Source organism: Perca fluviatilis, chromosome 7, assembly GCF_010015445.1.
Source record: "Perca fluviatilis chromosome 7, GENO_Pfluv_1.0, whole genome shotgun sequence".
Taxonomy (NCBI): Eukaryota; Metazoa; Chordata; class Actinopteri; order Perciformes; family Percidae; genus Perca; species Perca fluviatilis.
Genome location: NC_053118.1, coordinates 18,309,464 through 18,330,479, shown reverse-complemented (window position 1 = coordinate 18,330,479; position 21,016 = coordinate 18,309,464). Strand labels below are relative to the sequence as shown.

Below are 21,016 nucleotides of genomic sequence, written 5' to 3'. Positions count from 1 at the left end.
AACACGTAGAAACCGATATTTCAGTCTGCTCTGTCTGCGCTGTCCACTCTCGTCCACCGCGCTGTGCAAACATAGCTCTACTCTGCAAATAGCGACTTTACAAACAAGCTAAAATGAAAGATGTCAGTTTGTAGTCTAACTGTTTGTCTTAATTTGCAACCAATCTTGAACTTTGGACAAACTCTTGTAAACGTAGCTGCTGTCTCAACGAGCCATCCTCTCCGCTGGAGCGGTAAACCTATGGATGTATTTTAAGACCAAAACAAATACATGTGGCTACTTAATATGCACGTGAATGACGCAGCGTTCTACATTCTTGAAGATGTTGCTGGTTGTATTATTTAGCAACAGAAATGTCTTATTTCAAATTAGGCATACAGGACTAATCTGAGATCATTTTCTAGTTAAGTAGCCTATCTAGTTATCATTATGGATTTTCCATGTTTTTAGGGGTTTGCTTACTAATGTAAAAAATATAGCATTAATTTAGTAAGTAATATCAAACAAGATGATGCTATAGTATAATTTTATTTTCGTTATTTGAAAGTCCGGCCCCTGGAGTGTCTGCTTAAAAAAATTCTGGCCCTTGGAAAAATGTAGTTGATGACCCCTGGTCTAGCTTTGCTGCTAATGGCACAACATCCAGTGGCAGTGGCTAACTGGGTTATAACCATTTTCTAAAGCATAGGTGCAGCGTATATTTTCCTGCTTTTTTGTCCTTTTCCAATCACACCTATGATATTTCTTTCAGGGCCAGTAAAAATGTAGAAGGGGCCAGCAAAACTCTGATCTACTGGCCCCGGGGGCCAGTGGGGATTTTTTTTTATGTTGAGCCCTGCGACCACCACGACGATAGTGGTGAACTCGGTGAACAGGGTAGTGGAGGTAGTGAAGATAACGTCATACACCCGTGTTGCAAGAAATGTTTCTGTACATTGATGTCAGCTCTAAAAATATGCTGTTTGTTCTTTGAACTTAAGATAATTGTGCCTGAAAAGTCCTAGAAAAGAATGTGATTTTGATTTGATGAGTGAGATTAAGAAGATATGGGAACCCTGAATATGCTTTATGCTTTACTATAAGAAAGCCACAATAAAAGTTCTAACCGCTTGCTTTTAAAAAAAAAAACTTTTACTTTTACTTCAAATACTTAAGTACATTAAATATCAGAAAATTACTTTTGATACTTAAGTACAGTATATATCAGATACTTTAAGACTTTTACTTAAGTAATATTCTAAAAGGTAACTTTCACTTCTACCAAAGTCTTTTTCTAGTATGATACTTGTACTTTTACTCAAGTATTGCTTTCTAGTACTTTATACAACACTGGCTATTTATATGAATTTAGTCTCTATACAGTTCAATAAATTGTGATGGATGCAGTTTGTTGTGGGGTGGTTGACTTTGGCTGAAAACTTCACTTTTGAAAATTTTTCAGCACCCACAATTCAAAATATGTTCCCGCAGCTCAAGCACCATCTATCTCTCGCTCGTCTCTTTTCTTTCTCTCTTTCTCCGTGAAATGAAGCTGCCTTCAGGTGCAGTAGTAAACGTTGTGTTCTATAAACGATCTGACGAAAAACTGTTACTGTGAAATATAAAGTCTACTTGTGCTACATTGGGGGTTAAAGAACACAACAGGACGTTGCACGACTCGCACCACACTGCGGCTGTTTTTTTTTGGGGGGGGGAATCAGGCCCACCTTGACTTAATCCAGGCCCACCCATCTGTAACGTTCTGCATCCGCCACTGGTGTTATGGGCAACAACGACTCACCCTGGACATAAGGACATAAGTACTCGTTCATTCAACTTTCGACCTATAACCCAAGTTGAACTTGCAAAAACTACAATCAAATCTGAGGTTTCTCAACGACAATCGGGCGAAAGAGACTCATTTAGCCGTCTAGCTCCATAGAGTCCCATTCATTTTGCACTGGACCGCGATCACCCCCAGTGGAACTCTGGTGGAACTGCAACCAAATTTGGTACAATGGGGCTGAATAGGGAGTGGAATGGCTTTCCGTAGACCGGCTTTGCTTTTACTGTCTCTAGAGTTAGCTAGCTGACATGATCTACATCTGAGCTACTGAGCATGTGCAAGTGCAATCAAAGATAGTACAAAGAAGAAGAAGAAGAAAAGAGGTCTCACTCTGTAGCTAAAACAGAGACCAGGTGAAAAGAGGTTCTGCAGCAGTGAGAGAGAGCTGTGCAGTACAACAAAAATATGGTGTTTTTTTTTTTTAATTAAACCATGTAAACCTATTCAACCTATACAACCTTAAAATACAGTTATGAACCTGAAAATGAGCATAATATGGGCGCTTTAAATTCTTATCTTGACCTATGTCTCATCTACAAGCTACTTAGAGGTGGGATAGACTAAAGGTGATGGACCTATGCAACTGTGAGAGGTCACAGAAATGATTATCACACTAATACTTTATCAATGTAAGTGTGTGTTGAGTTCCACCATATACAGTAGATGGCCATATTAAATGAATGATGTCTCATTGGTGGAGGAAACACAATGTGAGGACTGACTGGGACCTGCAAGTCTTATAAAGCGCTTGTGGAGAGTCTAAATATAGTCAGACATGACTCAACACTCAACTTGTTATTTAATGGGCAGAATGCTTGTATTTTTTCCACTGGGTTGCTCCGTTGCCAAAGCAACTAATGATGCATTGTGACCAGCCTTACAGCATGAAATGTAAACTCTAAAGATGTGAAATGGTATCTGAATTATTTTTGGGGTGTAGTCTGGATTATATAATTCTATACTGAGTCTCATTTTCCTCTCATTTGGACCGCTACTCACTCTCTCTATCTAAATAGGCAATAGGCAACAGAGGGGAGTGCCCGGGAGGTTAAAAGCATCATAAAGGTTATTTGTCAAAAAAGCTCCTTCAGTAGATTTCAGTGTTGACAGAGCTATAAATCAGTCCTTTCTTTCAGAATTGTGTGTGTATAAAAGGTGTAATTCATTTTCTTATCCTTTAACTTTGAACTGTTTGAGGCTTGAATTCCTGTGTATGATATTGCACACCCATCACAATACTAGGAAGCAATCATTCTACTTATTTGCTTGTTTAGTTCCAATGTATTATTGTTTAAAAACACTCTTGAACACTTTTAATAAGGCATTCTCTTCTAAAAAAATGCCAATATCACGTCGGGTTTTTTTCAGAGCTGACCTTTGGCAAATATGCATGATAATGCTTACCCTGTTGTGTTTCTCAGCCTTAGGTGTATTTGGTGCACTGTATCTCAGGCAGAAATGATCTAGTTTTGATTAAAACTCAGGGAAATAACTGTTACATATCTGCCATTTTTGTGCCAGAGGTTCAGGTAATAATGTATCTCATTAGTGCAGTGCATTTACAAATTTTGAGAATGACACATTCGCCCTAAAGGGCAGCAAACTTCATAATGTTTTCCCTAATCTATATTTCATAAATATTTCAGACACTGACACAATTTGGGGTAAATTATGCTTATTGTTGTGACGCTCCAGTATAAAAAATGACTCCAACAATCCCAAGGGGGAACTACGGTTTTGGCTCAAAAACAAAGTGACCTTTATGTTACTGATTGCTCCAGACAGTGACTTCACATTTAAAGTTGGGGGAAAGTTGTGGGCTCTGATTGGTGTTCATTGGTTTGCATCTTCAAACTATGTGTTTTTGCGCAAGTTCCAGTAAATGATTGCAGCTCCACCAGTATGAATGTGCATGCTGCCGCTGATCCTGAGGTGGTCAGATGACAGTCGTCTCTGCAGACTGAGGGAACACCCTCAACTTAATTTGTCCAAATACTGTGTGCCAAAAATAACTAAATGATCTAACAGAGTTCTCCATTCTTATTCTGTATATTGCTTCATTCTCTCATCTCTACATTTGTTTTATTTATTTTTTGCCATACAAAAAGGAGTACATGGAAAGAAAAATAAAATGTAGACCATATACTTGGAAAATACTGCATTGGTTATGACAACCACAAGCCACATCAACAAAGAGCGACAACAAACTTGTAGTATGTTGTTTTGTTGTGTTGTGTTGTGAAAAGCAAAAACATGTAATTATCTATAATGATATATCATACACATTATAATAAACCACCTAATAAAAAAACTGATTTATCTACCACAGTTGATATCATCTTGTATTAATTATGATGTATTTAATCTTCAATCGTAACCACTGTGGTGGTTTTCACGTGTTGTGGATGAGCTACTGCAGTTTGCTGGAAAAGTATCTTTGTAAATGACAGCTTCCTCCAAGACAAAGTGAACTGACCAAATGAGACCAAAAGAGTTTAGAGCTGAAGGTGACACAACACTTTGTGGTCCATATTTCTCCTTCCCATTTGTAACAGATCAAACGTTAGCCTCAACATGTGTGCCAGCTTAAACTGTTCCTCCTTCCTGATGTCAGGGATAGAGTCCCAGACAGGGTGGGGGAGGACAAGCTAATTGAAAGCAGACATGGGGGGAAGTGATGTTTGGCTTCGTCACTCTTGGTTTTCTTGTAACGTCTTTTAAATCTCCTTTTCCCGACTCATTAAGGCGTTATAACTGCACAGAAACAGATTCTTATGTTGTATATCACCCCAGAGCTCTGAGCTTCAAATTGGCTGGTTTACAGTTTGGGCAAAATATCCATAGTAAAAATGTTGCTATTAGAGACCAAACACAGGATATCACTGTGAAATCTCATGACTAATGTTGACGCTTCTCTTGAGGAAATCCAGAACTTTTACTCATGTGAGGAAATGTTCCTGTCTGCCAAACTACAGTTGTTTTAACCACCATCTGAGGTCTTGACTTACTGACTGTCTCATCAGTGACTTCGACAGTGGAGTCCTGGAATGTGCTCCAAACTGCTTTGTGTATTGCAGAGCATACTGTTCTTCCAGGATTGCTCCAATGCCTCCGGAAATTCCACCGGATCTCCTTCAGCTGGATGTCTGTTACCTTACGCTTTCTTTGTGTTGGAATTTTAAACTCCTGTGGATTTATGAGGACTATGGTTAACTGCTCCTCAGATCTCTGCGGGGTAAATTGAGACAGCTAGCTAGAATATCTGTCCAATATTTTCTGTTGCACAACTAAAACAAGTTTTGCAGTGGCACCGTGGCACCAGTTGGCGCTTAGCACCGCCCATGAAGATTTTGATTGGTTTGAAGAAATGCCAATAAACCAGAGCACGTTTCACTCCCATCCCGGAATGCTATGTGGACTAGCCAGACCCTCCTCCACAGCGCTGTAGAGGAAGGTCTGGCAATGCAAGACTTCAGACGGAAGAGCAGCCTCTGATTGGCTTGACCATTTCCTCTCCTCACGCATCACTGGGAACATGCACCGTTCTTTTACAAGATGGCCAGAATGGTCGCTCTTCCTGAAAGTGTACAGCGAATCCACTCTATAGCCATTTTTAAAATGGCTTATAGCAGTTATCCAGAGTGTTTACTCCCCTTGTGGCACAGTCAATATGTTGATGGAAGTCAGGAATACTCTTCTTAAGGTAAGCATGACTGAAATCTCCAGCAACAATGAGCACACTATCAGGACTATCAGTTTGTGAGCAGTTCAGGTCTTTGCAAAGATCCGACATGGTGGCCTCTGTACTCGCCTGTAGTGGGATGTACAGTAGATCGCTGTGATAATGACCAATGTAAATTCCCTCGGTAGAAAGTGCAGTCGGCATTTAATTGACAGTAAATCCAGATCAGGTGAGCAGGAACAGGATCCCACAATCCCACAGTGATGCCTCTGATTGGTGGAACTCATGCTGGTGAGGAGGGGGAGGAGGGGGAGCTGCCTGCACGAAGATTTACGACACTGCACAAATCACAATCTAGCTTCTGCCGTTAGCCTCCGCCAGGAAGCTAACATTAGTTTAGCTAACAGCTAATTCGGCTAACCGCTAGCTGACAGTTTGATTCAATCTAAAATAACGTTAACTCAAACTAAACACTGGGGAAAGCAGGCTACAGCTGATGTAACAGCCGTTATATATGTTAACGGTTATTTTCAGGTTTTATTTTGAGGGTCTTTTAAAGTTATTACATGCTGTCTCAGCTAGTGGTTAGCCCAATTAGCTGTTAGTTAAACTAACGTAGCTTCCTTTATTCAGTGGTGCGCGGTGGTTTATGGGATGAGTAGTCCCTCTGAAATTACGATATTTACACAGTCTTGTACCTTTGACTTATTTTGGATTTTCTGTTCGTTTTTTCACTCAAAATGGTACGTTGTATTCATATGAGTCACGTACCATCTGGTTAGCCAAAGGCATGGTCTAAAACTCTTTATGTATGGATTTTTCCAGACATTAATGGGAGTAATTAATGGGAAATTTACTTCCGGAACCCAAGGTCTCTCAAAGGAGGGGCAGGACTGTTGAGCTCTATAGGATAGTGCTACAACCAGGCAGAGCAATGAAGAAAAAGTCAAAGTCAAGTTTATTTCATCCATAAAAATGGAAATTACAGTGCTCACACCCGCCTAATACAATACAATAAATACAATATAATACAATACAATACAATACAATACAAAATTTATAAAAATTTACGTTTAAAGTGCTTGTTGTGCTGTCTGATAGCCTGAGGTATAAAAGAGAGAGCATACCGCTTAGTTCGTGTCACGGGAGGCCTTAGCCTACCACTACGTTCTATAACCCTACCAGTCAGATTATTATGAAGAGGGTGACCCGGTTCCCTCATTATTTTCTGTGTCATTTTTGCCAGACAGTCTTCATATACTTGATCCACTGTATTTAACTCTCCTACCATTTTTCCAGCCCTTTTAGTCACTCTATCAATCCTGGCCTTCTCGGTTATCCCAGCATTCCCCCCCCCCCAACCCACCACACAGTAGCTCCAAACACTACATATCACTGACATAAAAAACATTCTCACCACATCTGTATTCACCTTAAAGGACTGCAACTTCCTCATACAGTATACCCGTGGACTTAATTTTTTCATCAGTAAGTCAACATGATCTAACCATGTTAGCCTATCATTAAAAACAATGCCCAAATACTTGTATGTGTTCACTCTTTCTATTTCTGATCCTTTAATTTCTACTGCCTCAGTTGTCGTCTTATTTCTCCTGTAATCAATTACTAATTCTTTAGTTTTCTTAACATTGAGTTCTAGGAAATGAGTATCACAAAAATCAACAAAAGCTTTTATCTCGTTTTGATAGTGACTATAGTCATCATTTTCAATTAACCCAATGAGCGCTGTGTCGTCAGCAAATTTAACAACTTGACAGCTTGCATGCTGTGGACGGTAGTCTGCAGTGTAAATAGTAAAAAGAAATGGTGATAAAACAGTTCCCTGAGGTGAACCTGTGTTTGTCATGATCTTGTCTGACTTAACTCTTGAATTTAGCTTAACAAATTGAGACCTGTTCTCTAAAAAATTTAGAATAAAAGAAATAAATACACCTGGAACCTTCATCATTAAAAGCTTATTTACAATGATGTGTGGTTGTATCGTATTGAATGCTGAGCTAAAATCATAATACAGAATTCTCACACACCGTCCCCCTGCATCCAGGTGAGCATAGACACTGTCCAATTTACAGACAATAGCATCCTCTGCCCCACTCCCTTTCTGATAAGCAAATTGGCAGGGGTCAAGATAATTCTCTACATGAGGCTTCAGACTATTTAACACAATTCTCTCACATACCTTCATAGCTATGGAGGTTAGCGCCACTGGTCATAGATCATTCATACACTCAACAGTTTTCTTTTTAGGTACTGGTATAATGCAAGATTGTTTCCATAAATCCGGTAACACTTTATGAGAGAAACAATAATTAAAAATACTTGAAAAAATGCTTGCTAATTGAAAAGCACAGCCTTTTAATACTTTTGGAGATAGTCCATCTGGACCTGGTGCTTTGGTAGCTTTCAGCCTCATAAACATACCATATACCTCCTGATTGTTTGTTTGCAGGCTATAGTTATCATCCTCTGTGCTGCCAATCATTTCCTTGAGTCTTTGTCTTTCATCAGAAAAGTCTATTTTATCAAATCTATTATAGAAATGATTTAGATTATTAGCATATTCCCTTGTGCCATTTAACTGGGATCTATTTACCTTCCCTTTCCCTGCATATCCGCTCATTAACCGCATTCCTTCCCAGACTTTCTTCATATCATTTTCTTTAAAATAATTTTCTATTTCGCATTTATACCGATATTTCTCTTTGTTTATTTCCCTTTTAAGTTCTTTATGGATCTTTTTCAGTGTATTCTTGTCTCCCCTAGCAAAGGATTTCCTTTTGTCATTAATTAACCTTTTAATTTCAGCATTCATCCATGGTTTACAATTTGCATATACCTTAACCCTTTTTTCCTGTACAACCATATCATTGCAAAATTGTATATACATTGTATATATGTCCAAAACAGCAACAATCAGCACTTCTTGACATCCATCGCCATAGAAGGTAGCAAAATAAATTTGCTGGCACTAGGGTGCGTCTAGATTTCTAGGCTAGGTCAGGTCTATTTTGACTAAAGATCCCAAAACTCCTCCGATGGCCCCTAAAATAAATAACGAACAGTCCCTTATTAAAGCTTTTTCATTGGCTAGCAAAATGCTTGGCAGGGAACATCTGTGAGGTCGGGATCTCAGCTGTAGCTTAATCCCCACCGCTTGCCTTGATGCCTCTTCCAATGCAGAGATGTCTTGCTTGTCCATGTAGTGGACTTTTTGCTCGATCGAATCTCGACCGGCCAGATAGCAGAATTAGCAGGAGGAGATTTCACACGACGGTGAGTTGATTTTCCTATCTTCATTAGTGTCTTGTGTTCTTGTGTCTTGTGTTATCATCTTGTCCAAACAAAAATTGTAAAAAAATAAAAAAAATAATAGCATAAATGAAGCATAAATTGTTCACAGAACAGACAGTAAGGCAGCTGGACAGGTCCACACCTTCTAGAATTTTAGTTTTTTGTTTAGAATTGCCTTAGTGTAATTTCCATCTATTTCTATATGTTATATAATATCATCCAGGCTGTACTACTGTAATTTCCCTCTACCTTGGCATTTCCCAGGCTACCATATACCGGCTACAACTAGTCCAAAACGCAGCCGCCTGGTAAATAACATGACAAAGAAGCAAGACCACAAAATCCCTGTCCTCGCATCCTTACATTGGCTCCCTGTTCACTTCAGGATAAATTTCAAAACCCTCTTAATTCTCTACAAATCCCTCCGCCCCTGCATATATATGAGAACTTCTCACCCCTTCCAGCACCTCCAGACCCCTTAGATCAGCCTAAGGTTGCATGTTGACTGTGACCCAATCATGGTTAAAAAGACCTTTTCTGTTGCTGCTCCTCGGCTCTGGAATAGCTTACCAGAAGCCATTAAACAGGCTGAGTCTGTGGATGTTGGCAGTGGTGGCCTAAAGGTTAGAGAAGCAAACTTGTGACCGGGAGGTCGTCGGTTCAATCCCCAGACTGACAGGATAAAATCTGGGTGGGAAAGTGAAAGAACAGCGCTTGTCCCTCCCTCATTACCACCACTGAGGTGCCCTTGAGCAAGGCCCTTAACCCCCAATGGCTCCAGTGGAGCTGCTCAGTGGCCAGCAGATCAGACTGTGGTTGTACTGGGCAGCTTCCAGGTATGAATGTGGAACTGTGTGAATGTGATCAGGGCGTTCCTGCAAAAGTGAGGCTGCCTCTCAGTGAACCTCCCCTGAATAAATAAAGGTTAAATAAAAAAATAAAAAAAATGTTTTTAAGATGTGCCTTAAAGGAACACGCCACCGTTTTTTCAAATAGGGGTTATTCACCGTCTCCCCTAGATTTAGATAGGTGGGCAAACGCATTTTTGTCTCAGTGCGTGCATTGTCTTAGTCCGGCAGAGCCACCGCCAATTTAGCTTAACATAGTGAATGGAATCCTTTGTTGCCGGATAGTCTGTCATGAGTAAAAGTGAGCCAACAACAAAACACAAAAAGCCTAATTGCTTCTTGTGGTCTGCGTATTCACAACGAGTTCAAATAGCAATGCAGATTAAGACTAGGCGATTTCCTAGGCAGATATTGACTTGGGACTATATTTGGGCGAAGCACTGCTACTTGGGCGCAGAGATATCACACAACACCTGAAACCCCCCAACTTCCGTCAACATACCGGTATGAATATTAGCTGGCTATTTTTCCTACAGTAGACATTGTGAATGGCGATGAACATGGCAGATTTTGTGAGAGATGAAGACGATGACTTCTCAGCACTTGTATTCTCTCTCTTTCTCTCTCTCTCTTCTCTATATATATATATATATATATATATATATATATATATATATTTTTATGTATCTGATTTCAAGGGTTTCAATTTGTGTCTCAACTTGTTTCTACTTGAATATTGTTGTATTTCCACCATATCTATTCATATACTGTATGTGTGTTTTGTGCTTGTATACATATGTTTTTTGTCTTTGTGAAGCACTTTGGTGCAAACTTGTTTGCTTTAAAGTGCTATCTAAATGTACTCTACTTGCATTTTCTGCTGTATTGTATTGTATTTGTATTTACTTTGTCAAACATAAAGATCACTGACAAAAGTGCACAAAAATGCTTTTTGGATGTAGATCTGTATGGCCAAGTGCCACTTGGATGTTTGTGCATTCTGCAACACCTTATTGATGATGTTATCTGTGTACTGAACATAAATGACTGTTTGTCCATCCAACTTGTGAATTTATCCAAATCACAACACAGAAACAGAAACAGAAAGGTTGTATATACGTGTCTTCCATTAGTGTTTGACTCAGTATTGGGGCAACAACTCTGCACTTTTTTACACAAGCATTTATTGTTCATGTTTCGTGACCTGAAATATATATTATTTAAAGTTTATGTTCAGTGACAAGTAAACCCAAGTTTACACAACTAAGGCACCTATTCTGTGAGGCTGTATCCTACCAGCAAATCATGGGGGAAAACTTTGCAATTTGCTTTAAAAATGGGTGAACTGTACACACTCACCCTCCTCGACCAGGTATAAAAGCCTCTGACAACTCAGGGAGAACTTTCTCACTATCACATTTTGTCATTTGACTTCTTCTATTTCAGATGTCTGTGTTTGTGTTTATATCAACACTCCTGCCAACCAAGTTTCTGTCTCAGAGATAGTAATACTAATAATTTACCTTGAAGTAGCAGACGGTCTGTCTGCAACACTCCTATTCTGTGGAAACAGAGATAAACTATACTTATACATGGACACTTCTTTTTTTCTGTCTTCTGATTCATCAGGTTGTACTTTGCACTTCAATCTGTGACTTTACGGTTTATTTTACTGGGCTATTCTTGTTACTTAGCCTGACCCCTGCCTTCTAGCAGTTTAACATTTTTCTTATCAATGCAGTCAAGATTGTCATGTGATTCTGGATAACTTGGACATTCACTGCCTCCCTCAGATGGCAGCAGCGATGCTGATGCTAACCATAAAGAAGGGTTTATATTTAGGATGCTGGTGTGTAGCAATGTTGTGTGTTGCAATCAATGTGTCTTGTACTGTATACTTTATTATGTAACTGTGTAACTGTGCACTGATTTACCAAGTCAGTTTTTCAGTTTTACTCTGTAAATATTTTGATTTTGATCCAAAGAAGACAGAGCTGTGCACATTAGAAAAATATTTAATTTTTTCAATTCTGTACAAGTTCCCCAAACCAACATTTTCACATTTCAGACAATACAAGTGTATTGCTTAGAATATATAAATTACATAAAAAACTGCATGTTACAAATTAAACAAAGTGCATCTTACACAGTACACCCTATCAAGAAAATAGGTATACAATATAGGTATACAATATTTAAAGAAACATCAGTCCCCATTGTTTCAGGTTTCAGTAAGTGACTCCATGTTTTGATCCTCAGACACAGCATCATTATCAGTCCAGTTTTAGAGGTACAGTTTATTTTTCTCGGCATTTTTCCCACTTTGCAAAACTATAACTGTTTATAACAGTTTTCTATATTTTCAAGTAAGTCTGCAACGCTGCAGAAAGTGCCATCCAGGATCCAGTGCATATATTAACAACAGTGGTGAAGTAGTGGTCACTAAACTGACACAGTCATACAAGTGAAGTTCATTGTGTTGTTAAAGTAATCTATATACACATATGTGGACATATCATCTGAATATTTTTAAAAGACACATACCCCAAGATCCATTACCCACCTTTTGAATACAAAAAAAATTATCTAAATAGCAGATTTCCAATCTTTAGATATAATAAATAAATATCTGATGGAAGGCCATCTCTCCCATCATAATCTGACAAAGATAAACCTGAGAAGTGCATTGGCCCAAAAGCCATCAGTATAGTTTCATTTAAATGTGCAACAGCATCTCCATATGAATTAAACATTTGTTTTTATAGTCTTTTTCTTTTATAGTGACATTTGTCATTATAAATTTAGTTTTTCAAAAATGCTCAGGTAATATGGATCCATATCATCAATTTTAACAATATTTTGTTTGTTGGTTTAGCAGCTGCATGAAAGCCCCTGTCCATCAGTTACTGAAATGTGAGATAAAATAAATAAATGAAACCCACTGAATAAAATAAGGTAAATTGTTGAATTCAAATAAATTATCTTCCTTTACTGGACACTTTGGGCCTACACACTCAATGTGTAACTTTGGCTGCGTTTCCTACATAACTGGCGGAACCATATCCAATAGAGGAACATCATAAGCAGCCAGTAGCACGTGTAGGCCACACAGCCAAAGACAATAAACTTTGTTTCCAGTATCTTGGCTGGTGTAGACCAATCCTGTTGACTCTCCTTGTAGATTGTGTAACCAAGCCCACCTAATAAAATGGCTGCCCACACTGACAGAGGGAGGAGGGGCATGTAATTCCCTACAATCTTACGCCTGCCTGATGTCCCCCAACTGCTTTTGTTCATGGTGAGAATGGCAAAGTACTTAGCAGGCAGCAGGCTGGTCATGTACAGAGCAGAGTAGAGGGACATAAACACCATCACCATGTCTCTTCGCAGGATGCAGGCGTATGCCGCTTTCACCAGCCCGATCAGCTGGATGCAGCACAGGATCCAAAGGATGTCCCACAGCGTGCCTGTCCAAAACAGCTGGATGATGGTGGCGGTGACAAAGAAGGGGAAAATACCTGAGACGATGGACTCGTAGGTCATCCAGAGGTGGTGCTTGTGCCACCACATTGCATTGTAGAGCCACTCGCGGAAGTAAGATTTTGTCCAGCGGGTCTGCTGGTTAAGCCAGCGCAGAAACTGAGCAGGTGTCTCTGTATAGCATTTGGAGCGGGCTGTGTATCTGAAGGAAATGGCAAAAATAAAATCTATGAAATCTTTATCATTACAGCAAAGATAACACCATCAAGATAATTGAGTCTGACGTCATTTCTGTGCCCAATATTGATAAGCTTCTTACTTTGTAGCATAGCCCATGCTCAGCATTCGGTTGGTAAGATGTCTGTCGTCACCAAACGTACAGTGACTTCCCAAAAACATCTGATTGTACCAGGACTCCAGAAACTGCTGGAGGAGATCATTCCTGTACAGACCTTCGTGAAGAAAGTCAAGAAAGAATTATCAGTTGCGAGTTAAAACATTGCATTAAAGCCATAACAACCACTGCCCGACATGTAGAATCATTACTTTGACCCACGTCACAGAAAAGCTTTTTCCTTACCCAAAGGGCCACTTATGCAGGACACACAGTTGAAGAAGGACTGGCAGGACCTTTCAATGTTGAAAGCCATCCAGTACCTCAGACTGCTCATGAAGCTGATGTAAGAGTCTTTCAGGTTGAGGATCATCACATCTCCTCCCACAGCTCCATACTTGTGGTTACTCTCCAACACTTTACACAGCTCCATGGTTGCCAGAGGGTCCAGCTTGGTGTCCGAGTCACACACCTGGGGATGGAGAACCAGAGTCATGTCATAAAAAATGTGCATATTTCTATAAAATGATCTTAACTGAAACAAAATATAAGGAATATGAATTCTAAAAGAAAAATACATACTTGTATATAGTCAACTGATGGCCCGAGTGCTTTAAAGGCTGTGTACATCACCTCCCGCTTGCCGCCCCACTTCTGCATGATGCACACGCACCTCTTGCTCTGGATCAGGCGCTCTACCTCCTTTCGCTGTAGATCCTCACCTACAATATGATCAGCATCCCCTCCTGGGCCCATTTCTGTTGCCATTTCCACATCCTGCTGGGCCTGAATGGGGTCCCATGTATGATAGTTGTTCTTCCACACATAACAGCCAGGGTCTTGGTCCGCAAACACCTCCCTGAACATGTCCATCATATACCGGTCATCATCTTTGTTCCCGTCTATCACCATGATGATGCGCAGCAGCTCAGGGGGATACTTGAGGGCCCTGATGGAGTTCAGGCACTCTCTGAGATACACAGGGTCCTCCTGGAACGCTGATATAGTGAAGCCGATGGTTTTGGTTAATGTGCAGGGGTCTGTGCGAGCTCTCATTCGCCGGTGCTCAATAAAGGCAAATAAACTCTGGACCAACACGTGGAGTGAGAGGAGTAGTCCATAAAAGCCAAAGGAGATGATTCCATACATGGAGGTGGCCAGCTGGAAACCGTCAACATAGGCCCACACCATCACGCCCAGGACCAGCAGAGCAAAGGTGAAAGTGAGGATGGCACGAACTGTTGTGCCCAGCTTCTTCAATAAAGGTTTCAGCTCCATTGTGTTTCTTCACCTTAGAGACACAAAGAACCCACATTTATGGTATGGCTTGTACATAAAGGATGGATTCCTGCTGGTCCTTGTCATGCTAAAAGTTTCCCCAGACGCTCACTGTGTTTGGATAAAAGGCTGTATTAAATGGAATTATTTGTTTTATGTGGACGCTTGTAAGACATGTTAACTATACAAGTTGGAAAATAATACAGCTACCAGGCATACATAACACTTTAAGCTCCAGACCATTGTTTTTTAAAGTTCTCAGTTCTCAGCCAAGACTGTTAATCCTAGAATGTGGCTATATCACTGACAACTAGAAACCCATGTAAGGGATAATATCATACAGGCTACAGAGTATCCTTAAGACGGAATACTTTCCTAACATAATTTATCATTTTTAACTTGTTTTATTTACATATTTTAATGTATTCAATGATATGGTATTTATGATATTATTGGGGAAAAAATAATCTTTTTTTATTTGCTTGAATGTACAAATTTAAAATACTACAGGTAAACCATACTTATTCATCCTAAATGTCCCATACAGGCTTAAAACCTTATTCTGAAACTAGCTGACCTAAACTGTTGCAATATGAAACAAGAAGTTAACCGTGTTAATCAATTAAACTATCAAATAATAAATAAATAAAACAGTAAAAGATTAAATATAGCCGGTAAATGATATGTGTAAAGGCATCATGCATCTTACCGCTAGCAGAAATCTGATAGGCTACCTGTTTTTATTTAAAAATATATATTTAAATCATATCATTTTTAATGACTTGCCATGATTCTACAGTCCTTCTTTTGTTTGTTTTTAAATTACAGCCTATCTATAGTAATTCCAATGTAATTATAGCCTACTGTAATTATCAGTTTTTAAGTAAATGTATCAGTAAAACAACAATGAAAGAACGTGACCAAACACATTACAAAGTTATCTGTTTTAACCCTACCTGATGTCAAGTTCCCCTGCTTTAAATTTGCGAGACATCCACTTGGTGTTTCTCTTGTGCCGCAACTTGGCGTAAAGTTTGTTGGCTTTATAGGCTACTAGGTTGAACACGGACGGAGCCATGTGCGCGCTTTTTATGTCTGGGGAATGATCAATTACGCGCGCCCCCGCTGACTCACAGCCGTGCGTCAGGAGCAAGGCGGTGGTCCCGACTGAGCGGATGCTTTGTTTTTTTCTTTTACCATAGAGATGCTTAGTCTGTGACCTCTGACCAGACTGTTTCTTAAAAAAATAGGTTCCCAAACTAAGCGGCACTGTAGGAGCTTCAAATAGTTTCACAGGAGACGAAATCAACTCACATTTCTGTTTGGAACATCTAGGAGGATTTTGTTGGGTTGCCTATTGTGAGGTTTGCGCAACTATTTCGCATTTACAGCCAGCCTAAATCGCTTCAGACCTAACATTAACCCAGACCTATTTTAATAACACCGTTTTGTTTTATTTTATTTCATTGCTCAACCCGCTTTTTAGATCTGTGCACAATAAATTTAAAAAAGCATTGCAGTCGATTGTTCAAGACAGTGAGTATTAAACAGTGGTTGAATGTAAGCACATTTACACAAGTACTGTAGGCCACTTAAGTAGCTTATTACCTTCGTACTTTACTTGAGTATTTCATTTTGGAGGCAAATATTGTACTTTTTACTCTTTAGTTACTTTGCAGATTAAAATAATAATACAAAATATATATAATCTAACGAATTATGATATATTATTATAAGTTAGGTTACACAGCACTATATAAAGTAATTCAAATTGGCCCCACCTTTACCAGCTGCAACATTTAATGCATTAATAATTAGTAAAATATATTATTCTGAAATGGGCCATTCTGCATAGTGAGTAATTTTACTATTCATACTTTAAATATATTTTGATGCTGACACTTTGGTATTTTTACTTAAGTAAGATTTTGAATGCAGGGCATTTACTTGTAACAGAGTATTTTTACAGTAATGGCTACTTTTATGTAGGTAAAACATCTGAACACTTCTTTCATCTCTGGTATTGAAAATGGAACTCTTGAAGTTATTCTGTTTTGCTAGAAATGCAGAATGTCAGGCATTCAATCACATTAACCTTGAGAGAGAAAAGATAAGTAGCCTCAGAAGCATTCAGTCAAGCTTGCATACAAGTTGGATGTTGCCCTCTGCTGGCTCCTATCTGACACTACAGAAGTCCAAAAACCAAAGTGGTAGTAAAGTAGTGGGAGGTAAAAAGGGAGGTCTTTTTCATTGTGAAGTGTAATAGGAGTCAAAACTGGAGTCACAGAGTAAAGGAAGTCCTATCTCTGTTCTATACTACTAATCAGTAACTTCTAGTACTGAAGCTGCCCCTTCTGGTACACTAAGTTGCTGCCACTGTCCCGACTTAACAATGATTACATCCCTGTAGAATTACTTTACAGGGAAATCTGTTGACCGCTCATAAGGGGCAACACCCTAAGCCACAGGAGCTGGCCTAAAGCGTCAACACGCTTCATGTCAGACCCAAATAGAAGCCACCAGGCAGTTGATGATGTCATGTGGAGGCTGAGCCAGTCGATGTGTTTAGGGACGGTAAACTTAACTTACTACATATGTTAATATACAGTATGTGCTATGGGTTTTCTCCATGAGATCTGTATGTTTTCAGAAATGTAGGCCTATATACAACACTATATGCTTTTGTGCCATTGTTTTACCACTTTTAATTCATCACCTCTAATATGTTCTCTAAAACTTTTTCTGTTAAATTGTTTTATATATTTATGTGTAAGGTGCTTTGATTAAATCTTTTCACATGCCATTATTATTAAATTGTTACTCAATCAGCTTGTCAGATATTTCCCTTTGTCTCTATTTCCTTTTTATAGCTCCATTTTTATAAAAAGGTCACGGCTAAACTCTGGTTTCTTCTGACAGGGCTAATTATTGCAGTCGCTAAAGGAATAAACTGCATTGGTCTTTAGCCACATCAAGAAAATGTACTGCAAAGGACACTACACTTCAGAAAGAGGAGGACTCTTTTACCAAGCTACCAAAACTTCTAAGTAGCTCGTAAACATGGTTTGTGGAATTCTGTAGGATTTGAAACATGGAGATCTAAGTCCCCAGAACGAACATCCTGTCCAAGGCAGTATTTTCAAAAATAAAAAGTGCATCCAGCATCATAGCAATAAGAGTTATTTTTTGTACACAGGCTATGAGTCCTCCTTAGGCCTCTTTATTTGGTGGTCAAGCAAATGCCTGGTGACTCACCCCGCTGCTCTGCGCCACACCCAAGCAACCAAAATCCACTTAGATCACTTGGGCATTTTGTGATTGAGTTTTTTCATATGTGCACCTGATGCTGTTGTTAATTGCCGGTTTGTAAACCTTCCACAGAAAGGGTACAGCACGGTGTCACTGGCAGGGAGTTGGTGACTTGCGGTGCATACGCTTCTTCCTTTAGGGGCTCAATACTCAAAACCTCTGGTTGATAATGTCCTCCTACATTTCCATTTTACTCCAAACACAAACTGCACAAACATTCAGGCCCAACTAAAGCTAAAAAAAAGTTACTGGATAGTCAACTGTCTAAGTGCCATATTTGTAGCAGACAGTGTGGCCAGAGTGTGCAACATGCTTTACAGTTTCCACCCACAGAGAGCAGTGTAGCAGCATTTTTTTTTTGCCCTTTGTGATTTACTGTTGGCTTACTGTAAATGTCAGGTTTGCTCCTCAACTGCTCTGTATTCTACCATGGTATCCGTGAGCAAGAGACATGTCTGCCCTTTCATTTTAAAGTCATTCTCAGTCAGAGTTCGTATAGAGTCAAACACTGTGACAGCATGGGAGGTAGATAGATAGATAGATAGATAGATAGATAGATAGATAGATAGATAGATAGATAGATAGATAGATAGATAGATAGATAGATAGATAGATAGATAGATAGATAGATAGATAGATAGATAGATAGATAGATAGATGCCATTTTGATTTACAGTCATGCTCACCAAAGCTATGAATTATGGTGCTGAGCACAAGTGGCTTTTCAGACGCACTTGTTCTAGACACCCGCAGAGCAAAACACCTGTCTGTTAATTTACTGTAATGTAAAGCCAAAGCGCGTGTGGGAGGCAGATGTCTTTCTCTTCACATAGGTTATATTCTTAGATACTCAATGTCATTCTCATTCTAATGCCTCACTAATAGAACTGTAAAAACCACACTGTACACACAGTGCATCATATAGTTGACTTTACTGCCAGTTCACATGTGAATTATTTGATATATTTGCTCCTCAGCCAGATGCCATGGTGTTCTTGATCCAGGAGATGTAATTGCAAACTTTTGTGTACACCCCAGGTTTTTTTCTCAAAGCGCAGCCATGCCCCCAAGACACAACTCCCTGGAGTTCTCCGTCACAGATCATAGGACCCCCAGAGTCACCCTGAAGATTAAAAAAGATGATTATCTTAACTGGTGCATCCTTTATTTCAAGAGGCGGAAACAGTTGTTTTGTGTTACAGTAGCCATGATCTCTATATTACCTGGCAGGAGTCCTTCCCTCCCTCCAGAAAGCCAGCGCAGATCATGTTTTCAGTGATTTGGAAAGGATATGAATTAAAACATGTGTCATCACTCAGGAGAGGGGTGTCCAGGCACTGCAACTTATCAGGGTACCTCGCTGAAAAAGACCTACATTAATGGCATGAAATAGCATTTTTGGAACATTCTTACACAGTCAGATAGTTTCTCTGTAACTTACAGCCCTCATTGCTGGGACGAAGACTCCCCCATCCAGAGATTTGGCACATTGTCCCATCGCTGGCACACTTTGAAGGGAGTGTAGCAGGGCTCACGTAGCTGTTCAGAGTTGCAGGTCGACTCAGTTTAATCAGCATGATATCACTGTCCTGTGTGCGGGAGTTGTAGTCAGGGTGGCGAATAAACTTGGCAGACATAATGTGCTGTTCAGTCCCTTCAGGTTCCCAGATGTCATGCTCTCCCAGTCGAACTTCTACATCTGACCTAGAAGAAATAAATCCATTTTGAAAGTGACTTTGTACTCTTACAGCTAGATTTTTCAAACACAATATAAATCCATCATTGTTAACCAGCTGCTAGAGTTTTGTTTTACATGCTGTAAACAGAGGTAAGCAATCATCTTTCTTACTTTGTTTGGCAGTGTGCAGCAGAGAGCACCCACTCATCAGACAGAATAGTCCCACCACAGAAGTTGTACCCAGTGAAGAGAGACACTTGGTGGGGCACAGAATTCTTCGGACACTCATGCCCTCCAACAATCTTGTTACCTTCCTTCAGGGCAACTGCAGCTGTTAAAAAGTAACAATAAAGACAAAAACAGACAAAAAAGTGTTTTGACATCTATCATATCAACACGTAAGTCTGTGGCACCATTTGACGCCCCATAATCACACTTTTGACAGTATCTATCAGTTCTGTATATTACCTGCCCCTCCAAAGAGAGTCAAAAGAAGGAAAAACTTCATGCCTACACCATCTGTCTGTCTGTCTGCCCTCACCCTCTTAGTTTCAGGTATTTTAGTCCTCTTATCTCCTTTTTTTCAAGGTCTTCTGTCGTCAGAGGTACACCTCAAACACTAAACATGTGTTACATTTCCTCAGAACACTGGGTTTATTGTACAGTATACAGTAAAAGACAGAAAAACAAACTGGAAAAAACAGCTTGGCTGAGAAACCATTTGAATTGCAAAAACTGACATTTGGAATTCCCCTTTGTAAGTATGCTTTCAGTCAGAGGGATTTTCTTTAGATTTTGAGCTCTTTGTAAGTTTGAGCTCACTGTGGAATCGGTGCATTTTCATTAAGCTAAGTCACTATGGCAATGTTTTTTTTTCTTTACAACAGGTTTATTAGACAATCACATACTGGATATGAGATGTATACTGCTTTCAGGCAAAGCACAAAGTGACATTCACATGTGTGGATGTTGAGTAAGACTTGGTTGTGTGGGTGTAATTCATGTGGTTAAAGATGCTCTGGGCCAGAATAAAATTGTGCTTTTTAATTTATGTATTTATTTTTCAACATCCAGACCCCCCCCCCAAAATAACTTAACTAGAAGTATTTCCTGTTTTAATGTTCCCCTTACTCATACAAGACAGGCTGTCTGCTTATCAGCAAGTTGCTCCTTGGGAAAAATCAGTATGTAGCTGTTTTGCAATACATGATGTGAAAGTGTTAATATGTTCACCTTTTGTATTGCTCAACCTTAACATGAAATAATCCTA

The 21,016-nt window shown here is 39.5% G+C and overlaps 2 protein-coding genes across 2 annotated transcripts; both read right to left on the bottom strand.

The window, feature by feature from the left end:
* Positions 1 to 11,813: 11,813 nt before the first annotated feature.
* has1 (hyaluronan synthase 1) lies at positions 11,814 to 15,811 on the bottom strand. The gene is made up of 5 exons (XM_039805443.1): positions 15,716 to 15,811; positions 14,064 to 14,772; positions 13,728 to 13,953; positions 13,467 to 13,599; positions 11,814 to 13,349 (listed from the first exon to the last, which is right to left on the bottom strand). Exons 2-5 carry the CDS (start codon positions 14,757 to 14,759, stop codon positions 12,674 to 12,676), a joined length of 1,731 nt encoding a protein of 576 aa, XP_039661377.1. The 5' UTR covers positions 14,760 to 14,772; positions 15,716 to 15,811; the 3' UTR covers positions 11,814 to 12,673.
* Positions 15,812 to 18,981: 3,170 nt separating this feature from the next.
* Positions 18,982 to 20,408, bottom strand: LOC120562798 (trypsin-3-like). Its single transcript, XM_039806696.1, has 5 exons — positions 20,215 to 20,408; positions 19,918 to 20,077; positions 19,510 to 19,772; positions 19,292 to 19,428; positions 18,982 to 19,191 (listed from the first exon to the last, which is right to left on the bottom strand). Exons 1-5 carry the CDS (start codon positions 20,252 to 20,254, stop codon positions 19,042 to 19,044), a joined length of 750 nt encoding a protein of 249 aa, XP_039662630.1. The 5' UTR covers positions 20,255 to 20,408; the 3' UTR covers positions 18,982 to 19,041.
* Between the last annotated feature and the right edge of the window lie 608 nt (positions 20,409 to 21,016).